Source organism: Jaculus jaculus, chromosome 18, assembly GCF_020740685.1.
Source record: "Jaculus jaculus isolate mJacJac1 chromosome 18, mJacJac1.mat.Y.cur, whole genome shotgun sequence".
In the NCBI taxonomy this organism is placed as follows: domain Eukaryota; kingdom Metazoa; phylum Chordata; class Mammalia; order Rodentia; family Dipodidae; genus Jaculus; species Jaculus jaculus.
Window position 1 is genome coordinate 59,903,952 of NC_059119.1, and position 21,932 is coordinate 59,925,883.

The following is a 21,932-nucleotide window of genomic DNA, read 5'->3' on the forward strand; positions in this document are numbered from 1 at the left end:
AGAACATATGTAAAGCAAGATTTAATGGCGCATGCTAGTAATAGCACCACTTGGGAGGCTGAGGCAGGAGGATCATAGATCTCGTCTGAGAGGACAGGGACGGCTGGAGACATGGTTTAGCAGGTAAGGCACTCACCTACAAGGCCAAAGGACCCAGGTTTGATTCCCCAGGACCCACATAAGTCAGATGCACAAGGTGGTGCATGCATAAATCTGGGGTTCGTTTGCAGTGGCTGGAGGCCCTGGTGCACCCATACTCTCTCTCTCTCTCTCTCTCTCTCGATCTATCTATGCATCTAATCTGTCTCTCTCTCTCTCTTTCTCTCAAATAAATAAATAAATTTTTTAAAAGAAAAAGAGAGGAACGTACACATCCAAGGGAAGAAGTCTTAAGTGTTGAGGCGCATTCGCCAGGTGAATAATTCATTTCACTCAGCCTCACAACCTGCAAGGTGAGGGTGGTCTGCGCCCACCTTTTACTGTGATCAGAGTCATCCTAGGAAGCGGGAAAGTCGGTGTGGTTGAACGTCCCTGTGTCCACCGCCTTCCTGACCAGACCCTGCCTGTGTTGCAGGTATGTGCCAGTGGGCATCATGTTCCTGGTTGGCAGTAAAATTGTGGAAATGAAGGACATCGTGGTGCTCGTGACCAGCCTTGGGAAGTACATCTTGGCGTCGATGCTGGGGCATGTCATCCATGGGGGGGTCGTTCTGCCGCTTGTCTTTTTTGTCCTGACACGAAAAAACCCATTCCGGTTCCTGCTGGGCCTGCTCACGCCATTCGCGACGGCATTCGCCACCTGCTCCAGGTGAGAGAGCTGGGGCCGTGTCGCTGTGGACCCGAGGGTTTCTCTTGGGAACGTTTTGCACTGGGGAATTAAGGAGCTTTTCTAAATATTTCGTTTTTATTTGCTTATTTGAGAGAGAGAACGGGAGCGTCAGGGCTTCTAGCCATTGCAAACAAACTCCAGATGCATGTGCCACCTTGTGCATCTGGCTTACATGGGTCCTGGGGAGTTGAACCAGGGTCCTTTGGCCTTGCAGGCAAGCGCCTTAACTGCTAAGCCATCTCTCTGGCCGCCCCGTTATGTGGCTTCTGAAACATTTTGGAACCTGTGAAGCCAAATAAATAATAACAGCAGGTAGATCCCAGAAGTGACGTTTGGAATGCTCTGGGAGTTGACCGAGCCTCACCCAATGCCAGGCACTTTGATAAGGAGTCCTGGCTTTCTTTCCCCTTGCGCCAAGGGGAGCCCAGAAGCTGAGATGTTTCCAGGGTGGGGACAGACCATGTCTTAGCCTGGCTGGGAGGGACTGGCTGATGGCTCTTCCTGTTTCTAGCTCAGCCACCCTCCCTTCCATGATGAAGTGCATCGAGGAGAACAACGGCGTGGACAAGAGGATCAGCCGGTTCATCCTCCCCATCGGCGCCACGGTGAACATGGACGGCGCCGCCATCTTCCAGTGTGTGGCCGCCGTGTTCATCGCGCAGCTCAACCACGTGGAGCTGAACGCGGGCCAGATCTTCACGATTCTGTGAGCCCACCCCCCTTTCCCTCGGCCTCGGGTCAGCCCCCCCAAACCTCGAGCTGCCGCTGGTGATCTGTGAGAATCAACCTGGCCGGGGCTCAGCGGCTCCTTCCCAAAATGTCAGTGGAGAGTCATGGGCCATCCGCCCTGGCTGGCTGCTTTCCGTGTTGCTGGGGTGGAGGACTGGATGGAAAGCGAACCGAAGGAGGCAGGGTTTCTTTGGGCTCACATCTTGAGAGGGTGCGGTCGGACGTGGCACGGGGGCATGGAGAACCACGTTGCGTGATCACATCGGGTGCATTAGGAAACAGAGGGAGGTGGATGCTGGTGCTCAGCTGGCTTTCTTCTTTTTTCCCCCTTTAAAAAAAATATATATATATATATATTTGAGGCAGAGAGAGAGGGAGAAAATGGGCAAGCCAGGACCTCCAGCCGCTGCAAATGAACTCCAGACGCATGCGCCCCCTTGTGCATCTGGCTTACGTGGGTCCTAGGGAATCAAACCTGGGTCCTTTGGCTTTGCAGGCAAGCGCCTTAACCGCTAAGCCATCTCTTCAGCCCCCTTTTTTCCTTTTATTCAGCCCAGAACCCTACCCGGGATGGTGCAGCCCACATTCAGGGAGGGTCTTCCTATTTCAATTAATCCTCTCTGGAATTGACCCCACAGACAACACACAAAAGTGTGCCTCGCTAGTGGGGGGATGTTGCTCAATCTAATCAGGTTAAGAATCCAAATTTCAGGGACATTAATATGTAAGTCTCCTATAAAATGAGTCGTCATAGTTACTTTTCACATTGCTGTAACAAAATACCTGAAAACCAACTTAAAAGGTGTAACATTTATTTTGGCACACATTTCCAGAGGGATTTTAGTCCATTTATGGTGGGGAAGGCAGGAGAGAGTGGCTCCATATCTGGTGGCAGAAGTGTGAGATGATATCTTACTTACATGGTGACAAACAGGAAGCAGAGACCGGTGCTCAGGGAAAGTGGCAGGTATGGCCTTCAAGGGCCACCCTTAGGGACCTGCCTTGCCAGCCAGGCCCCAACTCCTAAAGGCGCCACTGCTCTCCAAATAAGTGTCAGCAACTGGGGGGCAAGCATTCGAAACACCAGCCCAGAGACATTTCAGGTTCAAACCATAACAGTGGTACTTTCATGTCATCTCTGCAAATTTTCCTGTACACTTAAGTCGTCTGTAAATTACTTACATCTAATCAGTATGTGTACTCTATAAATAGTTATACTGGTCTCATTTAGGAACTAGTGATAGCAAGCACCTTTAACCAGTGAGTCACCTCCCCAGCCGGCACAAAATAGTGAGACGACAAAATATCTACAGATGTTCAGTAGAGACCTTTATTTTCACTGTGGTTTTGAATGTAAAACATAAAGAAATTCATTTTAAAGCAATTCTTTAGCATGCATATGATTTCAGTATTTATTAAAGATAAAGGCAAATTTGCATACTAATGAGATAGATGTGCTTATTTTAATAAAGAATTAAATCTTGGCTGTATATTCGTATTGTAGGACATATATTCAGTGGTTTTTTTTTCAGTTTACTATTCTGATTTTATAACTATCAATGCTAAGATTGCCACTTTGCATAAATACGTAATACAAAATGAGCCGGGTATGGTGGCGCATGCTTTTAATGTCAGCACATGGGAGGCAGAAGTAAGAGGATCACTGTGAGTTCAAGGCCACCCTGAGACTACATAGTGAATTCCAGGTCAGATTGGGCTGGAGTGAGACACTACCTTGAAGGAAAAAAAAAGTAATACAAAATGGCAGAAGTATGTTTAGGAACATTACAGAAATTGTTGAAAATTCTGTCCTAATCCCAAACCAAAATTTACTCAACATTTTAAAAAATGAAACTCAAGGCAGCAACCTTATAAAATTTTAAAAATGAAACAATCTAACGCATTACAGTTGAAAGATACACTAACTTTATACTTCTGTGCTAAGGAACGACATAGGAAGATACTAAAAAGTCTTTGTTTTCCATAATTAAACCATTACATGTTAAAAAATACTTTACTTATTTGAGAGAGAGGGAGAGGGAGAAAGAGGTAGATAGAGAATGGGCATGCCAGGACCTCTAGCCACTGCAAACAAACTGCAGATACATGAGCCCACCTTGTCCATCTGGCTTACATGGGTACTGGGGAATCAAACCTGGATCCTTAGGCTTTGCAGGCAAGTGCCTTAACTGCTGAGCCATCCCTCCAGCCCACCATTCTGTTTCTTCAGAAGCAGAAAACTTTGAACACTAAAAACACTGCCATTCATTACCTACAGTAGTGCGATATCTGAGCTGAGTGCTTCAAGCAGCATTCACTGGTTTACTCCGTCTGTGTTTGAATCCATGAATAGAGAACCCGAGACTGTGGGGGCTGATGGTACCTGAGCACCATCTTCCCAGAACTTTCTTCATCTTTCCCTGGAACTGATAAGCTCTGGCTGCATTGTTCCCCGTTGTCTGTGCACCCCCCCCCCACCGGCTCTGCGTTCATGGCTGACCCCGACTTGCTGTCTCCTAGAGTGACCGCCACAGCGTCCAGTGTCGGAGCGGCAGGCGTGCCAGCCGGAGGGGTCCTCACCATCGCCATTATCCTGGAAGCCATTGGGCTGCCCACCCACGACCTCTCTTTGATCCTGGCCGTGGACTGGATTGTGTAAGTTGCTAGTCCCTAAAGACCCTTGAAGAAAAAGTCTTGCTTGAGGGCCACTGAAACCAGATGGGGAAGTTATTTATATGAAAGTCAGTTGCCCCCGAGTGACATGAGACGCCACTACGTAGAGCTTACATGTAGCAGTCAGCAGGTGACAAGGGCCTCTGCGGCCGTCCCCCAGCCTAGAAACACACGAGGAGTGACTCCGCCACAAGGAGAGCAGCTGACTGCCTTGGGCTCAGATCACAGGAGGAAGAGTCGGTCAAGGAGGTGACCAGACTGTCACCCGCAGGGCTGCCGTAAAGACACAGCGGTGTCTGGATATTGATTCCTCGAGACTCATAAGGTCTTTCGCAGGTGTGAGTAGCACCTGTTGCTGGAGGAAGGTTGGCTGAGGTCATAATGCTGAGACAGCAGAGCACACGGTGGAGAAACCAGGCCTGGAGCCCAGGCCCCTCCTCACTCGGCCCTGTGCTAAAGGTGTGAAGGAAGTTGTTCAGTGCTTTGGTGTGCTTTTCTGTTTTTGTTTTTGTTTGGGGGGATTTTAAGGTAGGGTTTCACTCTAGTTCAGGCTGGCCTGAACTCACTATGTAGTCCCAGGGTGGTCTCGAACTCACAGTGATCCCTCTGCCTCCCAAGTGCTGGGATTAAAGGCATGTGCCACCACGCCCAGCAGGTCTGCTTTTCTGTTCATTTTTCTGTATTTATTTGAGAGTGGCAGAGAGAGAAAGAAGCAGATGAGAGAGAATGGGCGCGCCAGGGCCTCCAGCCACTGAAAACGAACTCCAGACGCGTGCGCCCCCTTGCGCATCTGGCTAACGTGGGTCCTGGGGAGTCGAGCCTCGAACCGGGGTCCTTGGGCTTCACAGGCAAGCACTTAACCGCTAAGCCATCTCTCCAGCCCAGGTCTGCTTTTCTGTAAGTGAGAATCCCAACCGGAGCTTTGTTACAGTGCTGGCAAGGACCGAGTCGGTTTATGCACAGAGCACGAGCTGCCCAGGACGGATGGCATCGCCAGTCCTGCAGTGTGGAGGGGCGCACATGCTGCGCCAGCCACAGCTGGCCCGACAGAGGCGGAGTGCAGATGCCTAGCGCTGGGCTCTGGGACTGCTTGGGGAGGTTAGAAACAATAATTTTCCAACTTTAAGTAGCTGTGGGCAGTCCTGACAGACCCTCACAGAATTGGACTGAGGTGCCCAGTGGAGACTCCTGTATTCAGGCAAAGAGCCCCATCCCGGAGCTGGACAAGGGCGGGGCCATGTCAGAAGCCAGTCTCCTCCTCTCCCCACCTGCCCCTATGTCTGGAGAGGCATCCTAGAGGTACCCAGCTGGGAAGGGAACTTGTGCCTCCCCAGCAGCCAACTCGTGCCTCCCAACAGCCATTGGAAACCTCTGATCCCCTCAGCCCTGCGATGCTCTGGGGGAGACCCACATTCTTCTCCCACGCTTCAGAATGAGTGCAGGCCCTTTCCTGAGCTCCAGGGCCACGAGATAGATGGTGGGCTAACATCCTTTGGCAGGTGAGCTCTGGAAAGGTTGGTGCTGGTTCCTGGAAGGTGGCACTTGCCCATATCCATGACATGCGCACATGGTTGGCACCCAGGAGTGAAGCAGGACCACGGGGAGAGCAAGTGCAGCTCTGTGGGGAAGAGGAGCTGCAGCCAGGCTGTGTCCCCTCTCGTTCCCTGCATACGTGCAGAGTCCCGTGACAGGGTGGTACGTACGAGGGCCGTGCATAGAGCGGTGACACTCACAGAGACTCTCAGATGCATGCCTGACGTGTTTGCTTCCTTAGACTTCTTTTAAGTTTTCTACAAGGAGAGTCTATTACTTTTATGAGAATGAAAACTGGATGTGAGGGTGATTAGCTGTGACATCCGTCACCCCACTGGTCCCTCACCAGGGTTGATGCATTCGGCTGATGTGGCTGGCTAGGCAGGGGTCCTCTGCCTCCCTCACCAGTCTATGTGAGTCCCTCTTGAAAGTGCTTGCTCAAAGAGGATGACCTTCCCCAAGTAGAGAGGACAGGGCTTCGGTCAAGAGTATACCCGTAGCTGCATTTCCCCTGCTAGGACCTCCAAACAAGCCCTCAAGAATAAAATTTGGGGCTGGAGACATGGCTTAGCAGTTACAGTGCTTGCCTGCAAAGCCAAAGGACTCAGGTTTGATTCCCCAGGACCCACATAAGCCAAATGCACAAGGTGGCACGTGTGCCTGGAGTTCATTTGCAGTGGCTGGAGGCCCTGGCGTGCCCATTCTGTCTTTCTCAAGATAAATAAAAATAAAAAGAATTAAATTTGTCCAAAGAAAATCAATTTAGAATGAGTCCCTTAGGTCTGGAGAGATGGTTTAGCGGTTAAGGTGCTTGCCTGCAAAGCCTAAGGACCCGAGTTCGACTCTCCAGCTCACACATGCACACTAGGTGGCACAGGCATCTGGAGTTCAGTTGTAGTGGCTGAGGCTCTGGTGCTACAATTCTCTCTCTCTGGCTCTCTCTCTCTCTTCCTCTAACCCCCCCCCCCGCAAAATAATAATAAGTTTCTCAGCTGCAGCCGGCCCTCTGACAAACAAGGGCCTCCCAATCACACATTCCACGTGGCCATCAGCCTGCCCGGGACAGTGCGGCTCCCTGTGTGACGCCTGCCCCTTTCCTTTTCTGTTTCTGTCAGGGACCGAACCACCACCGTAGTGAACGTGGAAGGGGACGCCCTGGGAGCGGGCATCCTCAACCACCTGAACCAGAAGGCGATGAGGAGAGGGGAGCAGGAGCTGAAGGAGGTGAAGGTGGAGGCCATTCCCAACTGCAAGTCCGAGGAGGAGACGTCGCCTCTGGTGACCCACCAGAACCCTGCAGGCCCCGTGGCCAGCGCTCCCGAACTGGAATCCAAGGAGTCGGTGCTGTGATGGGGCTCAGCCACGGGCTGGCCTGCAGCACCGACGCCCTGCCCTGGCCGCCTGCCTCGGTACTCAGACACGGGCTTGGCCCTCGAGGGCGGTTAGTCCCTCAAGCCTTGCTTTGGCCCAGTCACCAATCTGAGGATGAGGCACAGGCACTGGGCTCCCAAGCAAGAACTGGCTAGCAAGGACCAGGACGCTCTTGACATTGGGCTTGACCCGTGCCTAGGTATAGCCGTGGGTATATGCCAGCACTATTTAGAAAACACTCTTGGACTGCCAGGCCTGGGGAGATCAGAGGCTCACAGAGGCCTGTGGGTGAAGCCTGGGAAAATAGAGGCGTATTCTTCATTGCTCCCCGTTGGCGCCACATCAGGTGCTTTTTGAGCAAACCAGAGGGGTTTGCAGTCATCTGTCGCGTCTCATCAACAGTAGTCACTGGAAAGATTCCAAAATCCTTAGCCTGAGCAGGAATGCGCCGAGCTGGGACTCGGGCTTTTAAAGAATCGTGCCCCAACCAAGTGTGAATGACTTCTAAGGGACCAGAGTGTGTCAGGCTAGAAAACTCCAGATGGTGGTTTTCCATGAGCAGCTCTGAGGTCAAAGAAGGGAAAGGGGGAGTGCCTTATTTAGGACCAGACACATCCACACTGTCTCCGTTCCCACCCCGGCCATGGGACACTTTACCTCTTCCTTCTGAGACTCGGGGCCTTCGTCGGCACTTCCCCTCCATCTCCTCCTCATTCGGCGACAGACCCGGGGGGCCCCTTGGTCTGGGAGCTGTGTGGGGTGGCTGCACTCCAGACACATTGGTTCACCAGTCTACCACCACACTTTCACTAGGCTTTCCATACAATGCTGCAGGTCAGCAAAAACACAACCCACGTACACACACACACACACCCCAAACCCACGCAGGGACTGAGTGGGGGTACACCTGTTGCCAAGTCCTCTGGCTTGACCTGATTTCCACAGGTGCAGATTCATTGTCCGCCAGCTCACTGAAGTTTAAAATGATCCCCTGCAACGTCACGTGTTCCTCTCCTGACCAGGAGCCCTGGTGTCAGTGTGGCAAGGGAACCATTTTTCAGCAACAGCCGGGTGGGCTGGTGGTTATGGCCTGGCAAGTCCCAGGGTCAGTGACACCTGCCTCGTGCCTACCTCAGAGGGACCTGTCAAACTGGTTTGAAAATGACCATCTTGCTTTGGGAGGCGGAGTGCTTTTGTATTGTCCCGGGGGCAGGGTTCTCCCTGGAGGCCGCCTCCCGGTGAGGACTGCCATCCCCACCTGCTGACAAAACGTTTCTGGGTACCTGGCTGCTGTGACTCGGGCGCTGTCGCCCTGGCATCCCACACCAGGTCACTGGAGCCCCCAGACCGGCTCCCTGCTTTCTCGGGTGTCCCGGAGACTTCATGCTGCTCTGACCTGGGGCCTCGTGGGGAAGAGGCACGGCTACCGAGGGAAGCAGCCATTGAGCGGACCTGGCTTTCTTTAAGAAGCTTTTTTATTTTTCTAATTTTTCATTTTTATTTTAGAGAGAGAATTGGCACCCCAGGGCCTCAGCCACTGCAATGGAACTCCAGACGCTTTGTGCCACCTAGTGGGCATGTGCGACCTTGCGCCTGCCTCTCCTTCGTGCGTCTGGCTGACGTGGGATCTGGAGAGTAGAACACGGGTCCTTAGGCTTCGCAGGTGAGCGCCTTAACCGCTGAGCCACCTCCGCAGCCCGGCCCAGCTTCCTTTAAGCCAGCTGAGTCACTGCAGTCTCCTGTGGGGCCAAAGTGACCGGGAAGTGAGGCGTGTGCTCCCTGGCCAGAGCCTGCTGACAGTACTGTCTTATTTTTACAGGGGAAACAAACTCACTGATCAATCACAGACTACAGATCTGAACATTGTCTGTTTTTCAGGCTTCAGTAAATTTTTTTCTTTTTCCTTGTGTGTCTTTGTAGTTTTAGCTCCGGTCCAAGCAATATGAGTTTGGGTAATGGATAACTAAACTTTGAGCTGCATGTTTGGCAACCCAGATTTTCCCGTTTCTGAAGGGAAATCTCAGTGAGTGCAGGGATGAGAGCCGAACGGGGAGACCACGGGCTGACCCGACCCCGAAGAGAGGCTTGGTGCCACGATCCGGAGAAGTGTGCCTACGTGCCCGGGGAGGGGTGGTGCGGGCAGAAGAGAAGGTGCCAGTCTCCCTGCTTGTTGGCCCACAAGGAGGGAAGTGAGTGCAGCAGAGGCGACCGAGGGAAATTCCACTGCGATTGTCTGAAACGTCTCCCTGCCAGTTCTCTTTCGAACATGTCCCAAGTACTGTCCCATCTCTGGACTTTTGTGTGTGTGTGTGTAAATGTGATACTTGCCTTAAAACTGCGCAGTCCTCAAAAGTGAATACAGTAGCCCTTCTGCTGGTATCTGTGTGGTCTCCATTCCTGTCTTGTTTGAAGATGCCCACCGCGAGAGCTGTTGCTGTTTTAGGGGAGGGGCTGGGGCACTAAGGAGAACTTTCCCGCTCAGCCAGCCTGGGCCTCTTAAAGCAGTCTAGTGGGTCCTGTCGGGTGGGCAGACCTCCTCTCTGCGGCTGCCAGCTTGCCACTGGTGACCGTGAAGCTACCCCGCAGGAGCACAGCTCTTGTAGAAGCTGTGGGCTTGCCACAACTTAAATTAGGTCTTAGCAGAACAGTTAGGTTCATAGGGCTTAACTGATCATCTATGATAAGCCAAGCAGGAAGGAACAAAGCAAGTCGCAGGTTATAACTGGGAAGTCCCTGTAGATAGGCAGTTGTCCATTGCCTGTACCAGGGCCACACCCTGCTTGGTCTTTGAAATTATTCTGTTTGCATTTGTTTTGTTTGGAGGTAGGGTCTCACTCTAGGCCAGGCTGGCCGGGAATTTACTATGCAGTCTCAGGGTGGCTCGAACTCACAGCGATCCTACCTCTGCCTCCTCCTGAGTGCTGGGATTAAAGGTGTGCGCCACCACAGCCAGCTTGGGTTTTTTTTTGTTTGTTTGTTTGTTTGTTTTGTTGGTTGGTTGTTTAATTACTATATTATTGAGGGAAGAGCCAAGGGAAGGCACCCATATGGCTAGAGAGCCCACGTTCAGGGCCTGGGAAAACTATGGAAAGAAAAGAGAGAAAGGAAAGTTCAAGGAGCTCCTGCCATGTGGGGAGCTGGAGGGAATAAAGGAGCCCTGTGAGGAGTAATGGTTGGGGGGCTGTTCCCTCAGCCCAGCCCAAGTCCAGCTGAGGGAAAATCCCACCCACAGCTGGCAGTTCCCAAATGGCCAGGGGTTTTTCTGTTTGTTGTTTGAGATAGGGTATTGCTATGTAACCCAGGCTTGCATGGTACTTGCTAGGTAGCCCAGGCTAGCCTTGAACTGCTGCTGATCTTCCTACCCTAGCTTTGCAAGTGCTGGGACTCAGGGCGTGCACCACCATGCCCAGCTTCTTATACAATCTTGTTTTCGGCGGCACCACATTCCACCACAATGAGGGACTCCAGCCGCTCTCATGAAAGAAAGCGTTACTCTGCAAGCTCGCACAGGACGCTGTGGTTTCAGACCCTGGGGCTCTGAAGAAACAGATCCCTGTTCTGAGCTGCATGTTTCCAGCTCTTCATATAATACAGAAATTGGCTTTACTTTCTGGGCACGGAACAAAGGAGGGAACAGAATGCACAGATTAAAGGCCCGGCGGGACCTCTGACAAACAGCTCGGATTCGCCCTGGGAGTCCGGGCACCCTGCCTCCCCCACTGTGGGAGTTAACACACCGCTCAAGCCACCTCTGCACAGGTAACAGGGACACCGGTGACTGGACTGCTCAGACGTCCCTGCCCACGGGAAGCGGGTCTCCAGGAACAACCTGCAGCGTGTGTTCAGGGGGAACGTGAGCTGTCACCTCCAGGTTCCCCTTGGTCGCTCTGTTTGCATGGTCGCCTCCCCACGCCTTGGCCTCCTTGGGCAGAAAATGGGGATCACAACCACAGCAGCGGCGTGAGGAGCAGATGCTTCCGGGCGTTTAAGTGCTCAGAAGGGCATGGGGCGCACACAGTGTCTGCATCCAAGTTGACTTTCGGTCGTTCTTTTTATTTATTTGAGAGAGAAGAAGAAAGGCAGGCAGAAGCTGAGCGTGGTGGCGTACGCCTTTAATCACAGCACTCAGGAGGCAGAGGTAGGAGGGTGGCCATGAGTTCGAGCCCATCCTAAGACTACATAGTGAATTCCAGGTCATCCTGGGCCAGAGTAAGACCCTACCTCGAAAAAAAAAAAAAAAGAAAAGAAAAAGGCAGAGAGAGAGAGAGAGAGAGACAATGGACATGTCAAGGCCTCCAGCCACTGCAAACAAATTCGATGCATACGCCACCTTGTGCATCTGGCTTATGTGGGTCCTGGAGAATTGAACCCAGGTCCTTTGGCTCTGCAGCCTTAACCACTCCAGCCCCAAGTTGACTTTCATATCAAAAAACAATGGCTGGAAAGGTTCCTGACCAGCCTGCATTCTTTGTGCCTGGGTCCGAGTGTGCACGTTTGACCCCTTTGCCCTTTGAAAAGACACAGAGGAGGCCTCACCGCAGCTTGTCCCTGCCTAGCAGGAAGGATGGGTGCTACTTCCAACACTGAGTTCTGAGAACATTTGGACGGCATCCTAAGCGAAACCAGGCCTTGTGTGCCAGGCCTGGGCGGCATTCACACCTGGTGCTTCCGCCTCGTTCCTTTCTTGGCCGTTTCAGTCCTGCAGAGCTTGCCCGATGATTCCGTTAAATAGCTGAAAGAATGGATGTGCTACCAAGCGTGGTGGTTCATGCCTGCATGCCTGGCACTTGGGAGGCTGAGGCAGGAGGATTGCCTCAAGTTCAAGGCCGGTCTGGACTACACAGTGAGTGTCAGGCCAGCCTGACCTACCGTGTGATGCCCTGTCACAAACAGCAACAAGAAGTATTAATTTAAAAAGGGGGGGGCTGGAGAGATGGCTTAGCAGTTAAGCGCTTGCCTGTGAAGCCTAAGGACCCCAGTTCAAGGCCCAATTCCCCAGGACCCACGTTAGCCAGATGCACAAGGGGGCGCACGCGTCTGGAGTTCGTTTGCAGGGGCTGGAGGCCCTGGCGCGCCCATTCTTTCTCTCTCTCTCTCTTTCTCTCTCTCTTTGCCTTTCTCTCTCCATCTGTCACTCTCAAATAAAAAATAAACAAAATTTTTTAAAAAGGGGGGGTTTGAGGGGCTGAGGGACTAAAGCAACAGCTCAGTGGGGGAGCTCATGCCCATATGCCCAGCACGTGTCAAGCCCCGAGTTTTGCTCCCTTGCTGCAAAAACAAAACAGAACTAATGTGGTTTCTGTCTTCTACTTGGGCGCCTGGCACATGGGCTGGGTGGTGTGCCCTACGTGAGAAGAATGTCAGGATTTTGTTGGAGGTGGTGGATTCGGACTGAGTACTGGCTCGGGGCCCAGCAGACGGGAACCGGTGCAGTTTAACCACAGCAAATGACCGGGCTAGTTATAGCTGCCACTTAACTGATGAGGCTGTAAGGAATGAGCTAGCTGGGCTGTAATCAGTGGACTGGCTTACTGCCTAGGCTGTAGCCAAATGAGTTTTCTATGCCTCAGTTCCATTTTTTCTGTAAGTGTTGTCTGAACATGTTACTGGTAGGAATTTGCACGTTCTGTAGCCCTCGGAGCTACCTGATGGTGAGTCAGGTTTTGACTTGGCTCACATAAACTCCTCGTTTAAAGGTTCAGATGGTGGTCAGTCAAGGAATTTTCCCTTTCACCATTTATTTTATCTCAGATATAGTCTCACTATGTAGCCTAGGCTGGCTTTGAACGAACAGTTCTTCTGCCTTGGCCTCTCCGCTGCCAGCATTACCAATGTGGGCTACCATGTCTGGTTGGAATTTTCCTTTTAGGGAGGATCTCCCATGGTCAGTGGAGAACTTAGGTGAGGTGAGATCCAGACAGTTCTGGGGCACAAGCAGATGAGTGTCCCCCCATCTGGGAAACTCAGAGGCTCACGAGCTGTGTTGGAGAAGAGGAAGAGGCACTTCCACACTGGGAATGGAACTGCACTCCCAGGTCCTTGGCATGAGGAAGGAGAGTGCCTCACAAAGGCCTTTCTCACAGAGCAATATGGACTCTCAGCTGAGGTGGACGCTGAGAAAGGCACCATGGAGGGGAGCAAAGAAACAGCTGGAACACAAGGTGAGAGAACGCAGGTGGAACCAGCAGGACTAGGGCTCTCAAAAGAGACTCACGCCTGGAGAGATGGCTTAGTGGTTAAGGCATTTGCCTGCAAAGCCAAAGGATCCCGGTTCGATTCCCCAGGACCCACGTAAGCCAGATGCGCAAGCGGGGGAGCGCATGTATCTGGAGTCTGTTTGCAGTGGCTGGAGGCCTTGGTGCACCCGTTCATTTTCTCTCTCTCTTAAATGAAATATATTTTTAATTCTTCAAATTTAAAAGAGACTCTCATGGGAAAATCAACTCTGAACACCTCCAGTCATGGAGAACAGCTTATTGTGGGAACATTGAGCAAAACTGCTCCTAGACCCTTTCACTCCTGTCTCCTCAAAAACAAAAGAACAAAACAAAGGGGGGCCCTCCCCAAGCAGAGTTGGAGAGGATGAACATCCCGTGGGGCTCCTCAGACCTCTGCACGTGCATCTACGTGTGAGCACACGCCCACACACAATAGGGGACCTGGAAGAGCTGCAGTGTAAGACCCTGCAACATCCCTCCAGGTGTAGGAAATGGTCCCTTCCCACTAGGGACGTTCCCTGCCGTGGACGCTCAGTCTGGCACTGCTCCACAGACACCCCGGGGCCCTGCCGGCCACGTGCGCCGTCCTTGAAGCAAACGTTCCTGGTCAGGTTGCAATCTAGAACTGCCATGGTGTAAGGCAAAATTGTCCGCCAGCTTCTTTTTTTTATTTTAAAATTATTTTTATTTATTTATTTGCATGTGTGGGGGAGTATACCAGGATCCCTTGCATGTGCGACCAAACCCCAAATGCTTGCAACACTTTGCACCCAGCTTATGTGGGTGGCTTGGGAGCTGAATTTAGACCACCAGGTTTTGCAAGCAAGGGCCGTTAACACTAAGTCATCTTCCCAGTCCCCCAAAGTGTATGATTTTTAAGGTAGGGCTGTGCTCTAGCCTAGGCTGACCTGGAATTCATTACGTAGTCTCAGGGTAGTCTCAAACTCACAGCAATCCTCCTACTTCTGCCACCCCGAGTACTGGGATTAAAGGCGTGTCCCACCACATCTGGCTCCAGCTGTTTTGATATTCTTGAAAGCAGCTGGTCCCATATCCTGAAGGATGCACCCATTTTCCAGGGGATGCCCTGCAGTGCCCTCCCTTGTTTCTGATGGCCACCGGTCTGTCGCTTCTGGGCTTGCTCCTGCGGGTGAGTCTTGTGTGGGATTCTAATGTTTCTTCCTGGCTGCATCTGCCAGCTTCTTAACCTAAGGTTCCACACCAGGGCTCGTGAAGATTCTGGCAACAGTGAAACAGGACCAGACCAAAGAGTATGATGACAGAAAATTAACTGAAAGTCAAGCAAAGTGATTCCGGCTGTGTCCACTGGCACGTTCTGAGCACGTAACGTGCACTGCACGTCTGGTCACGTTAACAAACACCGCCTGGAACACCTGAGCTCAGGGTTGAGATAATGGTGTGGACAAACTGCAGGCATTCATTTATGTATTTTTTATTTTTTGCTTTTTCAAGGTAGGGTCTCACTCTAGCCCAGGCTGACCTGGAATTCACTATGTACTCTCAGGGTGGCCTCAAACTCACGGTGATCCTCCTACCTCTGCCTCCCCAGTGTTAGGATTAAAGGTGTGTGCCACCGTGCCAAGCTGGTGTTTTTTTTTTTGTTTGTTTTTTGGTTTTGGTTTTTCGAGGTAGGGTCTCACTCTAGCCCAGCCTGACCTGGAATTCACTATGGAGTCTCAGGGTGGCCTCGAACTCACAGCAATCCTCCTACCTCTGCCTCCCAAAGTGCTGGGATTAAAGGCATGTGCCACCACGCCCAGCCTAGCTTTTTTAATTATATTTTTGAGAGAGAAAGAGAAAATGGGTGTGCCAGGGCCTTTCAGCCACTGTGTACGAACTCCAGATGCGTGCGTAGCCTTGTGCACATGTGCAACCTCGCAAGCTTGTGTCGCTGTGGGTCTGGTTTATGTGGGACCTGGAGATTCAAACATGAGTTCTTGGGCGTTGCAGGCAAGTGCCTTAACCTCTAAGCCGTCTCTCCAGCCCTATATTTAGTTTTTTGTTTGTTTGTTTGTTTGTTTGCTTTTGAGGTTGGGTCTCACTCTAGCCCAGGCTGACGTTAGAATTCTCTCTGTAGTCCAGGCTGACTTCAACCTGACACTGGTCCTCCTACCTCTGCCTCCCAAAGGCTGGGATTAAAGGCGTGCACAACCATGCCCAGCTTCAAAAACTTTTTTTTTTTTTGTTTTTTTTGTTTTTTTTTTTGATTTTTTTTTTTAATTTTTATTAACATTTTCCATGATTATAAAATATATCCCATGGTAATTCCCTCCCTCCCCACCCCCACACTTTCCATTCTTTAAGATCTATTATCGGTAAACATTTACTTTTTTTTTTTTTTTTTTTTTTTTGGTTTTTCGAGGTAGGGTCTCACTCTGGTCCAGGCTGACCTGGAATTAACTCTGTCATCTCAGGGTGGCCTTGAACTCATGGCAATCCTCCTACCTCTGTCTCCCGAGTGCTGGGATTAAAGGCGTGCGCCACCACGCCCGGCTAAACATTTACTTTTGACACTATTTTATGCTTGAATATCCAAGTTCACAAAATGTAAAAACAGGCATAATCGTGGAAAAGTTTAAGCATGCCTGCTTCAAGTTGGGCAAGGGGATACATTCCCACAATTCCAGCATTTTGGAGATAAAGGCACAAGTTCAAGGCCAGCTCCAGATACAAGTTCAAGGCGACATAAGAGCCTGTCTCAAGCAACTGAAAAATACGCCAGCCGAGCTTCAGGCTCAGCTACAGAAGGCGGAGTGGGGCGGAGAAGCTGCTTGCTCCAGACTGTTTAGCATTTCAACCCCAAACTGGTCACCAATCTAAAGGCACCTAAGGTCTTTTTTTGGAACAACGGGCTCCACCTTGTGGTCACACCGAAGAACTGCGCCATTGCCTTGCATGTCCGAAGATTGCCACCCATTGCCTCGTCCCTGTCATCCAATAGATTTGTTTGTCGTTGTTGCTTATGAGTGAGAGAGGGAGGGAGAGAGACAGAGAGAGAGAAAGCGCACACATGCCACAGTGTCACCCTTGGGTCCATCCTCACCTTCTCACTTCATTTGACACGGGGTTCCTCTGTTGTCCAGATGCCACGCTGCTCTTGGTCTTTGCTGTGCTTAGCAAAAGTCTCACTGCTCGCGGCCAGAGGAGGACTGAACTCTGGCACGCAGGCTCGAACTGTGAGTGCTTTGTGCATTGAGCCTTCTCCCTAGGCCTGGATCTCTTTAAGAAAAAAAGGGGGGGTGCTCTGGGGAGATGGCTTAGCTGTTATGGCACTTGCCTGCAAAACCTAAGGACCCAGCTTCTATTCTCCAGGACCCACGTAAGCCAGATGCACAAGGTTGCGCATGCATCTGGAGTTTGTTTGCAGTGGCTGGAGGCCCTGGCATGATCTCTCTCTCCCACCCTCTCTGCCTCTAATATATCAATAGAAATAAAATATTTTTTTAAAAATGAGGAGTGGGCTGGGTGGGGTGGTATATGCCTTTAATCCCAGCACTAGGGAGGCAGAGGTAGGAGGATCACCATATGTTCAAGGCCACCCTGAGACTCCATAGTGAATTCCAGGCCAGCCTGGGCTAGAGTGAGACCTTACCTCGAAAACAAAAAAAAAAAAAGAGGAGCGGGAGATGGGTCAATGGTTAAAGGTGCCTGCTGGCCTGGATTCAATTCCCCAGGGCCCACATAAAGTCAGATGCAAACTGGCTCATGCATCTGTGATCCCAGAACAATAGGAGGCTGACTCACAAGAATCCAAAGCTGCTCTCAGGCCAGCAAGTCTAAAGTTTCTTTATAGTGTGGCAGTTCTTTCCGGCTACAGAGGTCCTGGGCGTTGTCCTCTGAATTCCACACGTGCACATGTGCATACATACACACAAATAAAAAAAAAGCACACAAAAATCTACTCACAGGATTTTGTGCATCTTAAATAGACCCTAAAATATATACACCCTTTACAAGCAAATATCTTTAACTACTAAGTCATCTCTCCAGCTGGGCCAATCTCAAAAAGTTGTAATCTCTCAAACAATTGCAGCTGAACAGGTAGAAGTTTTAGCCCAAAGATTTCTGTGCCATATCCCTCTGCTCACACCAGTCTCTTTCTACGCAATGCAACCCTGCACAACTTCTCAAGACACAGGCATAACAGCAAACTTCTCACACAAACTGCTTCTAGCCCAGTCCAGATAAACCTCCTTTTCACCCTCATAATCCAAACCTCACAGTCCATAGCTCTTACTGCATTCAGGTCTTTCAACTCTGACCAAAATCGTCCATCAAGCTGTACTTACAGCACTGCAAGGCATCTCTTAGGCCAAGGTTTCAACTCCTTCCACTTTCCTCTTGAAAATCAGCTCCAAAAGGCCAAAGCCGCACAGTCAGGTGTCTAGCAGCAAATGACATCACTCCTCAGTACCAAATATTACTGTTGCAGTTAGGTTCACATTGCTGGTAGAAATCACCCGACAAAGAGCAGTTTTGGGGGAAAAAAATGGTCTGTTTTGGTTTACAGACTCAAGGGGAAGCTCCATGATGGCAGGGTGTTGCAGTCCGGTTTGCATTGCTGGTAGAAATCACCCAACCAAGAGCAGCTTTTGGGAAAAAGAGATTTATTTTGGCTTACAGGCTCGAGGGGAAGCTTCACGATGGCAGGGGAAAACGATGGCATGAGCAGAGGGTGGACATCACCCCCTGGCCAACATAAGGTGGACAACAGCAACAGGAGGGTGAGCCAAACACTGGGATGGGGAAACTGGCTATAAAGCCCATAAGCCCACCCCCAACAATACACTCCCTCCAGGAGGCATTAATTCCCAAATATCCATCAGCTGGGAACCTAGCATTCAGAACACCTAGGTTTATGGGGGACACCTGAATCAAACCACCACATTCCGCCCCTGACCCCCATAAACTGATATCCATACATGATGTAAAATACAATGCATTCAGTCTGACTTTAAAAGTCCCCATAGTTTTTATCAATCTCAATGATGTTCATACATCCCCATAGTTCAAGATCTTTTAACTGAGCCATAATACCAAAATATAACCTCAAAAAACCCAGAATGGCACAGAATAAATATTCACACTGCAATAGATGGCATTGGGCATAGCAAAGAAACATTCAACCAATACAAGATTTAAAACAACCAGGGCAAACATCAAACTCTGTAGCTTCAAGTCCAGCAACTCTAGCCAGTAACAAATCTCCAAGTCCGATAATTCTAACCAGCAATAAGTCTCTGGCATTCCAATTCCACCCCTCCAGCTAGGCTACTCACAGTCCTGGGAAACTTCATCGGGGCCGGCAGCTCCTCGGCAGCCATCTCATGGTCCCGGCATCTCCACTGGGTCTCCACTGCAAGCCACGGTTCATCCTCATGGCCCCATGGGGTCTCTATGCAGGCAAAAAGCAAACCTGCTTCACACTGCCCATGGCCATTTCCAAAACACAGGATCGTGTTGCAAACTCAATGACCCTCTTTCCAGCATTTCTTATACTCCACGATACCAGGGAGGGTGCCAATTTGTTAATCCAGGGGGGAATAAAGCAGACTTTGAAGAACAGGACACTCCTTGAGCACTCAGGCCCTTTCAAAAGAGTCGACATTCTTTTTGTTGCCCCAGCACAGGTCAGCTAGCCCAGTCTCAAAGGTTGTAATCTCTCAGTTGCAGCTGAACGGGCAGCAGTTCACCCAAAGATTTTCCTTTCTGTGCCATATCCCTCTGCACACACCAGTTCATTTCTACGCAAAGCAACCCTGCACAGCTTCTCAGGACACGGGCACAAGAGCAAGTTTCTCATACACTGCTAGCCCAGTCCAGGCAAAGCTCTTTCTCACCCTCATAAGCCAAACCTCACAGTCCATAGTTCTTACTGCCTTCAGGTCTTGTAGCTCTGACCATAATAGTCCATCAAGCTGTACTTACAGCACTGCAAGGCATCTCTTAGGCCAAGGTTTCAACTCCTTCCACTTTCCTCTTGAAAATCAGCTCCAAAAGGCCAAAGCCACACAGTCAGGTGTCTAGCAGCAACCCCACTCCTCGGTACCACTTTACTGTTGCAGTCCGGTTTGCATTGCTGGTAGAAATCACCCAACCAAGAGCAGCTTCTGGGAAAAAGAGATTTATTTTGGCTTACAGGCTCGAGGGGAAGCTCCACGATGGCAGGGGAAAACGATGGCATGAGCAGAGGGTGGACATCACCCCCTGGCCAACATAAGGTGGACAACAGCAACAGTGTGAGCCAAACACTGGGATGGGGAAACTGGCTATAAAGCCCATAAGCCCACCCCCAACAATACACTCCCTCCAGGAGGCATTAATTCCCAAATATCCATCAGCTGGGAACCTAGCATTCAGAACACCTAGGTTTATGGGGACACCTGAATCAAACCACCACACAGGGGAAAATGATGGCATGAGCAGAGGGTGGACATCACCCCCTGGCCAACATCATGTGGATAATAACAAGAGAGTGTGCCAAACACTGGCAAGGGGACACTGGCTGTAATACCCATAAGCCCACCCCCAACAATACACTGCCTCCAGGAGGCGTTAATTCCGAAATCTCCATCAGCTGGGAACTCAGCATTCAGAACACCTAAGTGTATGGGGGACGCCTGAATCAAACCACCACATTCTCCTTCCCATTCTCTTGCTCTTACATTCTTCCCACACGTTCTTCTGGGAAGTTCCCTGAGCCTAGGAGGGAATGATATAGATGTCCCAAATTTGATTGTTTTAGTTCTCCTTAGTTCTGAGTAGAATTCCATTGTATATCCATACACTAATCATTCATTTGTTCATGGGCATCTGGGCCAATTCCAGTCTGTAGCTACTGTGACTAGACCAGCAATAGAAATGGTTGAGAAAGGCTGGAGGGATGGCTTAGAGGTTAAGGCGTTTGCCTGCAAAGCCGAAGGACCCAGGTTTGATTCCCCAGGACCCACGTTAGCCAGATGCACAAAGGGGCGCAGGCACCTGGAGTTAGTCTGCAGTGTCTGGAAGCCCTGGCGCACCCATTCTCTCTCTTTTTCTCTGTCAAATAAATAAATAAAAATTTTAAAAGCCTTTAAAAAAATGGTTGAGCAAGTGTCTCTGTGGTATGTAGTAGTCTTTACAGTATTTGCCAAAGTGGCTCAGCTGGATCTGACGGTTGTTCTGTCGCTTCGAGAACTCTGTTCAATTCCCTGCCCCATTTTTTGAGTGGGGTGCTTGTTTTTTTTTATTTTTATTGTTTTTATTTATCTATTTGAAAGCGACAGACAGAGAGAGGAGAGAGAGAGAGAGAGATTGAGAGAGAGAGAGAACGAGTGTGCCAGGGCCTCCAGCCACTGCAAACGAGCTCCAGACGCGTGTGCCCCCTTGTGCATCTGGCTAACATGGGTCCTGGGGAACTGAGCCTGGGTCCTTTGGCTTTGCAGGCAAACACCTTAAGTGCTAAGCCATCCCTCCAGCCCTGATGGGGCCTTCTTTATCTCTTTTGCTTACACTTGGTTTGTCTGACATCAGTATAACTACCCCTGCTTATTTTTTATTTCCAGTAGTTTGGAATGTCATTCTGTCTATGGTGGTGTAGATCCTTATTGGTCAGGTGGATTTCCCATAGACAGCAAATTAGATGGGTCCATTTGCTCTGATCCAACATTTTAGCCTGTGTTCTTTGATTGAGGCACTGAAACCAGTAAGCGTGAGAGTGAGCGAGAGAGAGACAGAGAGAATTAGTACACCAGGGCCTCCAGCCACTGCAATCAAACTCCTGATGCTTCCACTACCTTGTGTGCTTGTATCACTTTGTGTGTCTGGCTTACATGGAACCTGGAGAGTCGAACGTGGGACCTTAGGCTTCGCAGGCAAGCGCCTTAACCGCCAAGCCATCTTTCCAGTGTAAATTCTTTTTTTTTTTTTCTTTTTACTTTGTTTATTTATTGGAGAGAAGACAGAAGTCCAGAGAACGGGCATGTCAGAGCCTCCAGCCACTGCAAACAAACTTCAGACACATGTGCTACCTTGTGCAGCTGGATTTCATGGGTACTGGGGAACTGAACCTAGATACTTAGACTTTGCAGGCAAGTGCCTCAACTCACAGCTGGGGGGGGGGGGGAGGCTCTGACATTCACACTGCTAGAAGGAAGTCAGCTGAGAAACTCCACAGCGAGGTCTCCACCCAGGCTGTGACTGGTGGCGGCCAGAGCGGTCCTACAGCTGCAGACCTCTCCACCTGCAGAACCCTGCACCTGCAGAGCCCTCTATCTGCCCACCCTGCACCTGCAGACCTCTCCACCTGCAGAACCCTCCACCTGCAGAACCCTTCACCTGCAGACCCTCACCTGCCCACCCTGCACCTGCAGACCTCTCCACCTGCAGAACCCTCCACCTGCAGATCCTCACCTGCAGAGCCCTCTATCTGCCCACCCTGCACCTGCAGACCTCTCCACCTGCAGACCTCTCCACCTGCAGAACCCTTCACCTGCAGACCCTCACCTGCCCATCCTGCACCTACAGACCTCTCCACCTGCAGAACCCTCCACTCGCAGATCCTCACCTGCCCACCCTGC

At 50.6% G+C, this 21,932-nt stretch overlaps 1 protein-coding gene across 1 annotated transcript in view; it reads left to right on the top strand.

Annotated features, from left to right (window-relative positions):
• Slc1a4 (solute carrier family 1 member 4) overlaps positions 1-9,514 on the top strand; it is a 34,019-nt gene extending 24,505 nt beyond the window's left edge. The window contains exons 5-8 of the mRNA XM_045137518.1: positions 575-808; positions 1,341-1,535; positions 4,079-4,213; positions 6,880-9,514. Coding sequence (XP_044993453.1) covers positions 575-808; positions 1,341-1,535; positions 4,079-4,213; positions 6,880-7,114 — 799 coding nt within the window. The 3' untranslated portion in view covers positions 7,115-9,514. The remainder of the gene's footprint in view (positions 1-574; positions 809-1,340; positions 1,536-4,078; positions 4,214-6,879) is intronic.
• The last annotated feature ends 12,418 nt before the right edge of the window (positions 9,515-21,932 follow it).